This window comes from Mastomys coucha, chromosome X (assembly GCF_008632895.1).
Source record: "Mastomys coucha isolate ucsf_1 chromosome X, UCSF_Mcou_1, whole genome shotgun sequence".
Lineage (NCBI taxonomy): Eukaryota > Metazoa > Chordata > Mammalia > Rodentia > Muridae > Mastomys > Mastomys coucha.
The window spans coordinates 159,775,358-159,785,475 of NC_045030.1; the positions used below are offsets into that span (position 1 = coordinate 159,775,358).

Sequence of the window (10,118 nt, forward strand, 5' to 3'; positions counted from 1 at the left end):
TCTCTCTCTCTCTCTCTCTCTCTCTCTCTCTCTCTCTCTCTGTATTTGGATAAAGTCTCATGTAGCTCAGGTTAGACTCAAGCATACTGTGTACTCAATGATGACCTTAAACTTCAAATCTGCTGGGATTACATGCAGGTACCATCATTCCCAATTTATGAGGTCCATGAGCCAGGAGTTCATGCATGCTAAGCAAGCATTCCACCACATGAACCACCCAAGCCCATTTTAGTCAATTTTTAAGAATTTTTAAGATTACAAAGTATTTCAACAGTGAATAGAATAAAAAATCATTTTCCGAATTATACACATAAGTAAACAGAATCAGCAAGATACCATTTTATCTTACTATGACACAAGGTGGTTTACTGGATATGATTATAAAAATTAAATGTGCAAGCTTGACTATGAAAGACCAGGCTGAGCCACAGAGTTAAGCAATTTAAAAATGATTTATTGTGTGTGTGTGTATAGTGTATGCATGTATACCATACACATGAAAGTGCCCACAAAGGCTAGAAGGGCATTGGATTCTCTGGAACTGGAGTTAAAGATGGTTGCAAGCTGCCATGTGGATGCAGGGAATTGATCCTGGGTCCTCTGGAGAAATGAACACTTAAACACTGGGCCATTTTCCCAGCTCCAACAATTAACCATTTATCTGTACTTATCATTTTCTATTATTGTTATTCTATACTGTTGCATAGGAAAGTTCACCAACTTATGTAGGAAGAGCAGACATACTGGGCAAGGGGAGAAGGGCTGGCATTTCCACATTTTGTAATATAATGTGGAAAATTCAGAAACAAATGAGAGGGCACAGTGGTTATATATATATATATATATATATATATATATATATATATGGCAAATCTTAGTACATTTGATACAAAGAAGGCATCTTATGATAATATTTCTGTTGGAACATTGCACACTATCAGCTTGTATTTATAAAATGGAAGAGTCCTAGGATATGATATAAGAAGATACCCTAGAGAATTTACATTTAAAAAGCCACAAATGAAGCTATAAAGGAGGACAGTGACATTCAACCCTCTACAGATAAAAAGTCATCCGGACACAAGCCAGACACCAGTAAGACTCCATCCACTGCAATTTCTCCAGTTTTGCCTTTCCCGCGCTCTGCTTCAAAAATGACCTAATAACACAGAGAGAAAAGAAGGTTACTACACAACAGTGATGTTAGCAAACTATTGAACAACTGTTAGCAAGGACTAAATTTGTCTCTCTACTGTATAGAAATTGCCTTTCATATCAATTATATATAATCATATTGATTATATACCAATGTGTTTCCTACATGCTAAGTGCTCATGGTGAGAATTCTGTTCAGTGAAGACACAGCAAATTCTGAAGGATTCTCAAAAGTCCTGTAATTCTGAATAGGGAACTTTTGGAATTGCCATGTAAAGAAATGAAGCAAAAACAATGAATGCTCTTTTATTACTTACTTTTAAAATTTATTTCTTTTAAGTGTGCACACATGCATGTGTGTGGTGTATGTGTCTGTGTATGTGTACGTGTGTCTGTATGTCTGTGTATGTCTCTGTCTGTGTGTGTGTCTGTGTATGTGTGTGTGTGGTATGTGATATGCTTGTCTGTGTGTATATGAGTTTCTCTGTGTGTGTGTCTGTGTGTATGTCTCTGTCTGTGTATGTATGAGTCTCTATGTGTATAGTGTGTATATGTCTATGTGTGTCTGTGTATGAGTGTGTGTGTGTATGTGTGTATGTGTCTGTGTTTCTGTGTATGTGTGTGATGTGTGGGTCTGTATGTCTCTGTGTGTCTGTGTGTCTCCGTGTGTGTGTGTGTCTCTGTGTGTATGCATATGAGAACAGATGCCCATTATGATGTGTTTGAGCGGCAGCGGACTCATCTGCAGGTATCTATCACCAGGCCCAGACAGTTCCACATGTAAGAGGTTTAATTGAGAGGGAGTAGGAGATAACGGCACAGAAAGAGAGGGGAGAGAGAGAGAGAGAGAGCAAAAAGAGAGCAAGATGGAGGAAAGTACCCATATATATAGGTTGGGACGTAGCAGTCCAGGTAAAGGTGGGAGCTGAACCCAACGGATTCTGGGAATATGGTGGCTGTTGCCCCAGCAACAGGTCTATGGACCCGCCCATGTATTGCCTCAGGTTCTGAATGCTAACAAATTATATATCCAAGGATGCTCTTGCCTTGTCTATCCTCCTGTGTCTATCTCTGAGCACTGTAATTACTGGCATGCCCCACCATGCATGGTTTATGTAGTGCCTGGGACTGAACCCAGGGTTTTGTGCACATGAGCCAATCCCTCTACCAACTGAGCAAACCAGGCCTCCTCTTTGTTCTTCTATTATGTGATTATTGGCCTTTCTCTTTCAAGAAACAGCTCTTGTCAAGGTGCTCCAAGCTCAGTAAACTCTTCATCATTTTATCCTATTTGTTCTTTACCAAATTCATTAACCAATTTCCTCTTAAAAGAGTTTCCTTTTCCTTTATCAAACTCACTTCTACAGTAAAAGATTAACTTGGCAGGTCTGAGTTGTCCAAAATCTCAACATTTGAAAGAAGGCTTTGCCCTTGACTGCTTACTGAGAGTCAGCCTCTAAGCCCTTGAAACTACTTAGTCAAGAGTGTTTTGTTTACCTGTAACCTTTAGCCAAGCCAGATGGTTTATGTTCAGAATGTTATTTACGATAGGGGCCTTGGGTTGCATGATATCAGTATAGTATTTGGGAATGCTGGAGACCAAATAACAAAGGTTAGCCATGCTGGCAATGATGTGGGCAGATAGACCCATATGAATAGCTTTGAGGGCTTGGAGAGATAGCTCAGTGATAAAGCGCTTGCTTTGTAAGCAGATGGATCTGAGTTCAATCCCCAGAATGCAGGAATTGCATGTCAAAAAGCCCTGCATAGCAATGTGCACTTGTAATTCCAGTGCTGAGGAAACAGAGGCAGCTGGATCTCCCAGGCTTGCTTGTCAGCTGGCCCTCCATACTTGGCAAGTTTAAGGCCTGTCTGGGGAAATAAAGTGGACAGGCCTGAGGAGCAATAACCGAGGTGGCTATACTATGGCTTTCACATTAACAAACAGACACATACACACATATCACACACACAGACACACACACACACACACACACACACACACACACATACCTTTGAATATCAAGATATGGGTAAGCTTCCCTGGTTTACAATACTTTGTGAGTCTTGCCTTATGTGGTTGCTGGGAAAATTAAGGTCTGCTCAGAGGTCTACCAGGGAAGGAAAACTATAAGCTTCTCTATGGTCCTTCCTGGTCTCTGCTTAAATCCATTTCCTCCTTGTTGATTTTAATGTATATAAACAACAACTGTAAATGTAACAGTTTTTATCAATTCTATAAGACCTTCTAAAGGCTCACCCCCCCACACACACCCTAGAGTGGTCTTGAGAATTCCTGAAAACAGCCACCCCCTTCAGTTCAGTTGAAACAACCTTATAATAATCATATTTTGTCTGCCATTTATTGAGCAAGTTCCACACATAGAATGGATGGGAAAACTTTTTCCTGGTTTGTTTGTTTGTTTGTTTGTTTGTTTTTTAAATCATGTTAAAGAATTAAAGTTTTCATGGAAGTTAGTGAGAGGAGCCAGACACACCTACAGGCCATTTCCATAGAACCAGACAAATACCCTCATTAGTCATGCTGATTAGACAACTCTTGTTATCTTTGCATTCCTAAGCCCTATGGACATCAGTAAATAGTTGGTTGAATCACCGGAAAAAGCAAAATGTAAATATGGAACTCCTTCCCCACTTACACTTTGAGTAGCATCGATCCCTTGGTACAACTGGATTTTTCCTGTCTTCCACCTTCCATCCTCATTTTTAGTCTCTTCCCATGCCAAGGCATTGTTGCTATTTTTCACGAACACTCGAAGTTTTCCTACTTTGTCCCCAGCCAGCCGGTAATCAAAGAGCAAACAGAAGTTGCTTTGGGGTGTCAAGTTGGGAAGAAGAAGTTTCAATCGGCCAATATTCTTCTTGTGCCCTGCCAGTGCAGGGACTGCCATATAGTAACCAACATCTTTAAGAGAATAAAAGGCTGTGATAAAGGGTCTGACTATAATACATAAACTAGCTAGAAAAATGAACTACAGGATCCCACAGGAAGTGCTGAGGTCCTTTACATTTCAATAGAACAGTCACACAAACATGAGCCATGTGGATTGGAGACTTGAACTCTTTTCCTACATAGAGAAGAGATCTAAGAGTCAGAGAGCTGAGGAATTTTCCACATCCATAAGAAAATAGAAATATAATGGAATAGTCACTAAGCACTGAAGGTGATGTATTTATTATATGATTGGCTTGAGCTGTTGCTGAGACAAAAACATCCTAGTAAAAGGGGGGGGCGGATTTAGTTTGGCTCACAGGTTCAAGGATATGTATAGCCCATGGTGGTGGAGGAATGTGGGACCATGAAAGGCAGCCTGGTTCCAGGTTGAGCTAAGGCTAGAAACCCTGGTGACCCTGAAGGGTTTCTAGCCATTTCGCCTGATTCCCAGGCACCAGGCCCCTGCCACTAGCTGCAGACCCCCATAGATTTGTGGCCATCAATCAACTTCTGGAGTCCTGCCTCTCCAAGCCTCCGAGGCCTGTGGCAGAGCTGACAAGGGACCCATAACCCTACAGAGGAAGGCATGACAGCAGGAGTGAGAGGCTGCCAGTTGCATTGCATTCCCTATCAGGAAGCAATGATGAATGCTCAAGCTCAGCTCGCTTTCTCCTTTTTTATCCAGCCCTGGATCCCAGGCCAAGGAATGGTGCTGACCTCATTCTGAGTGGATTTCCCCATGTCAATGTAAAGCTAGATAATCCAACACTGACATTCCCGAGGCTAATCCACTCTAGACAATCTTTCACAGGCATGTCAGGTGATTCCAGATCTTATTAAGTTGACAATCAATATTAGCCATCACAAGTATGATGGCCATCTACTTGGGTGGATCCTGACAGTAATGTCTCATCGAAGTACCCTTGACCCATCCTGTCCTAATAATTTCTTGAGGCTTAACTACCACCTGTTAGCATATCATTCTTGCATTCTGATGTAGGATGACCAAAGTTATATTTCCTTCTATGCTTGCAAACCTTCTAAGTATCTTGTAATCTGGAGAAGTGGACTTTTTGTTTATCTCTATTCTTTTCATTGTGGCTTTGGTAAACTTAAGGAACTCTTTAAAATTTTTATTTTATATGTATGGATGCTTTATGTATATATATTTTGTACATGGGCATACCTGGTGCCCTTAGGGGCCAGAAGAAGGCATTGGATCACCTGGAACTAGAATTATAGATGGTTGTTATATGCTATGTAGATGCTAGAAATCAAACCCAGGTCTTATGGAAGAACAGGCATTGCTCTTAACCACTGAGATATTTCTCCAGCCCTAACTAAAACAGTTCTTACACAGCATGGTCTGAAGAAGTTGACAAGAAAGTATTCCCATAGAAGCTGGGAGGAAAACATTGGGGATACCAGGTAGTATTCTGGTACAATTCCTGGAGACATTTTTGTGACCCTGGCTGATGCTGCCTTAGTCTTCACTGGATCCAGACATTGGTGGGTCCTCTTACCCAGAAAAAGCATAATTCTGCTAGGTGGGCAAGATGATCCTCAGTAACAACCATTTGAAAAAGGACAACACTGATATACTTAAAATCATTCTGGCAATATGCAATATCTTTGCTGTGTAAATCTCCCATGTTCCTAAGTGGCCAGACTTGCACTCTCTTGTCTCCATTTCTCCATTTACATTGTTTAAAGTGTAATCTGAGGCTGGGACCTGAAAGAGATTTAAGGATGACAGAACTTGTGGAATGCTAAGCCGAAGGTGTATATCAATTGGCAAAATACTCTATTCAAGGCCAGCTACTCTTAGGGCATTAGCCAGAGCCAGACATGTGCTATTATTAAAGAGCCTTATCCCTTATTATTCTCTAAGTTCGAGGATTTATTTCTCAGTGGGATGGTATATTATTTCAGCATCATCAAAGTTCGTAACCATCATACCTGTGATGGTTAATACTGATTGCCAGTTTAGAATCACCTATGAGACAAGCCTCTGGACATGCCTGTAAGAGAATGTCTAGGGTAGACTAGCCTTTGGAATGTCTGTGGGATTATCTAAGTTTCGATTGGGTAGGAAAATCTACTCAGAATGGGGGCAGCACCATTCCTTGGGCTAGGGCCCAGGACTGAATCGAAAAGACAGAGGAGGATGAACATGAGCTCATTCATCCAGGATGCCTGGTGAAGTTTGAATGCCAAATAAACATGTTTAATTCATACTAAGAAGTCTATTTATCTCAAATTAAGGCATTCTGTACTTTATCCAGTAAACCTTTCTTTGGTGATCTCTTCAATCCCAGCTAAAGCCTACTTTCAGCTTTCCTGGAGGGGTCACCTCTCCAACAATATTAATGCATCCTATGTTTCTCATCGACATTTAGCTTTGTAGGGGAAGACAAGACTATGTAGAAACCTGGTGGAGCTGTTGGAAGGGAGAAGTTATGATGTGAGTGCCTCAGAAGCTGAGAACCTAAGCGGTCATTTGCAAATCGAGTGTTTGCAAATAGAAGACTTCTCATTGTCAGGAAATTCAGTGTAAGACAATGCTGACCAGGTGAGCTGTCAATCTGGGGTCCCTGAGTGCTATAGCTCTGGTAGCACCAATATCTACAATCCCATAATGAAAAAAAAGGAGAAACTTGTGTTAGTTTTGAAGATAGTTTCTCCAAAAATGTATTACATCTTGTTATGCTTGTCCACTGCCCTTGAATCTTTAGCGATAGGCCCACTAGAATGACTGCTGTGTGGGATATATTCCTTCAACCCCAATTGCTAGCTCTAACAGGGGTTCTTGGTAGAGATCAAAGCTTTCTGATTGCAGGTGTAGGCTTGCAAGGAAATATCTTGGGAAGGAATTTGTCCTAAGGAAGATCTTTAACTTAAGGCTGAGCCTGTATATCCCAAAAGAAATACAATTCTACTGGTGTGGACCTGTAGTCTGGAGATGTATAGCAGTTGTTCCAGTTACATGGCTGGCCTTCAGGAGAGCAGGATTCAATATGTATTCCTAATAGTGTCTGCAAGCCAAGTACTCCACCCAAGAGGGAGTCAGGGCCATCAACAGAGTTGAAGCAGACACCACAAAACCCAGGAAGCTTATGGCTCAGAACTAATGTTGAGAACGATCCAAGGCCAGGTAGTCAGAATGAATTCCTTGGATAACAGAAAGGATGAGAAGAAAGTCTTGAGTTTAGGTCATTAACTTGACACTCATAGTGGTTTTAGTCCTCATCGGAGAGATGACTCTACTATAACGCCAGTGTAGATAGAGGTCTTATTACCTTTAAAAGATTTCTTTTCTATCAAAATGCAAAATGAAAACTACAGAGCGCTGGGCAGTGGAGGTGCACTCCTCTAATCCCAGTACTTGGGAGGCAGAAGCAGAAGGATTTGAGTTGGAGGCCAGCCTGATCTACAGAGTGAGTTCCAGGACAGACAGGGCTCCACAGAGAAACCCTGTCTCAAAAAACCAACCAACCAACCAACCAACCAACCAAACAAACAAAACAAAACAAACAAACAAAAAACTACAGAGGACTGTGGCTGGCAAGCTGGCAAAAAGAGAGATCTCAGAAACCCCCTCATCCCCCACCTTCCTCTTCTTCCCATCTACCTCTCTCAGAAAGAAGAGGGTAAATATAAAAGAGGCACGCTGGAACACATTTCCTGGGTCGTGTGAGAAAGAGAAGGATGAGGAGGAAGTCAATGTTATACCAAGTTACTCATCTATCAGAGGCCATCCTGGAAGGTCTAAGGTTCCCAAAGATGGTAAACAATCATGATCTAAGCAGGGACAGAAATTAGCATCTAGTAGTAACAGCCTTCTCTACTCCCAGAACAATAGGTTGTGAAATTTAAATACCATTGTCTCGATCAGCAGGATTCCAGTCAAAATCATCTTCTCTATCCTGTTTCCAATCACAGACCCCAAGATCAAAGCTGCAGTCAACTGAGATGTTTAAGTTTGCTAGAGAGAGAGAGAGAGAGAGAGAGAGAGAGAGAGAGAGAGAGAGAGAGAGAGAGAGAGAGAGAGAGAGAGAGAGAGAGAGAGAGAGAGAAAACAAACACAGATCAGAACCATTAAAAACATTACAAATGTAGCCAATTTGGAGTTCTGGAAGTCAATGTCATGAGTTTAGGCAAGTAGAATATAGATCATACTAGTTGGCATGCTTGTAGATTAAACCAGATAAACTATTTTTTAGACTTTTAAATTTTATGTGTATGTATGTTTTGCCTGAAGGTACGTTTGTGCACCATGTGTATGCCTGGTGCCCATGGAGGTAAGGAGAGGGCATTATATATCCTGGCACTGGAGTTACAGATGACTGTGAGCCACCATGTGGATGGGAACAGAAGCCGGATCCTCTGCAAGAGCAGCACTTGCATTTAACCCACCGAGCCATCTCTCCACATACCCTATTTTTGAGTTACATCTATAAAGTCATTCTCAACAAATCCTGTTGCAATCTTCAAGAATAAAACTGAAGGGACTAGAAAGATGGCTCCGTGCGTGGTTAAGAGCATAGTGCCCCTCACTAGTGAAGCAAAGCAGGGAATGGAACAAGCTGTTTCCAAAACTCAAGCCAAAGACTGAAAACAAAGCTTGGAAAACAAGTGTTTGTGGGAAGCTCATCCATACATAGGACATCTAAGTCACACTCCCTCTTCAAGGTTCAGGTATTCCGTAATAGTGAAAGAAAACGGACCGACACACACACACACACACACACACACACACACACACACACACACACACATCAAACCAGTATTTCCCCTGTCCTATACCACCTCCAAACCAGATAGTTATAGATAGCCCCTGTGCTCCTAAGGCAGTGGCTCTCAACTTTCATAATGCTGCAATCCTTTAATACCGTTAGTTCCTCATGGTGTTGGGACCCCTGGCCCTGCCAACCATAAAATCATTTTGTTGCTACTTCATAACTATAAACTTGCTACTGTTATGAATCGTAATGTACATAGCTGATATGCAGGATATCTGATATGTAACTCTGTGAAAGGTTGAGAACCACTGACTTAAGGCCTTCTGGAACTATTCAAATTATCCAGTCTTATATGGTCTCTCCTGACCCATCCCCCTTGACTTTACTCCTACAGAAACCTTAGACCTTTGGTCTAGTTTTCCACTAGGTCCTCCTCTTGCTCAGTGTGTCCCCCTTCTCTTGGGAGTGTACTTAATAAATCACTGTTTCAATGGCTTTGGCCTCATGTTGTAACCCAGTCACCTCCACTAGTGAAAATCCAATGGGTATTTCATGATTCCAATCAACACTCTTGTTAGACGTCTGCCAGGGGCATATTGGATCAAATAGGCTGTCCTACTGACGGTTTTGAACATGTTTCATTTTGTTGTTGTTATTTGTTATGGCAGAATGGCTGTGGAATTCGGATGTATCAGCGGAATATGTGGGGACTCAGCCAGTGCAGGACTTGAACCAGTGTCTCAGGGTTACCTTTATGTATAGCAGAGGTCTGCAAGCTAGCACCTTGGCCTACTGTCTATTTTTTGTAAAGTCGTATAGCAGCATACCTTTCCGCTTACTTATGTGGTATCTTATTCCCTTAAGCTACAAGGACAGAGGGACCCTTGAGCTACAGAGACCAGATGGCTCCAAAGACGTCATCTAATTGTTCTCTGGCCCATTCCACAGAAGAGTGTGCTGACTCATGAAGTAAGATAAGGGTAAGACAGCACTGTGAAAGAGGACAAAGGCTGAGGGGCTTCTGATTTAAAGCTAAGGCTGGCCTCTCACTTCGATTTGAGGGACTCAGCGGCTTATGCCAAAGGATCAATGAACAAAAAGAGGATAAGCAGCCCTCCTTTCTCTTTGGGGGTTTCTCTGTGGATCCCCAACTGGCTGAAACTCACCACCACGTAGATCAGAACGGTTACCAATTTACAGAGCTCCACTTGCCACTGCCTCCAGAATGCTGGGATTAGCATTCTGTGTACTATCGTGATAGGCCG

The 10,118-nt window shown here is 41.9% G+C and overlaps 1 protein-coding gene across 1 annotated transcript in view; it reads right to left on the reverse strand.

Moving 5' to 3' along the window:
* Positions 1-427: 427 nt before the first annotated feature.
* Positions 428-10,118, reverse strand: part of Egfl6 (EGF like domain multiple 6) — a 42,142-nt gene continuing 32,451 nt past the window's right edge. Inside the window, exons 9-11 of the mRNA XM_031384785.1 lie at positions 7,992-8,096; positions 3,816-4,081; positions 428-1,159 (exon numbers count right to left, since the gene is read on the reverse strand). Coding sequence (XP_031240645.1) covers positions 1,049-1,159; positions 3,816-4,081; positions 7,992-8,096 — 482 coding nt within the window. The 3' untranslated portion in view covers positions 428-1,048. The remainder of the gene's footprint in view (positions 1,160-3,815; positions 4,082-7,991; positions 8,097-10,118) is intronic.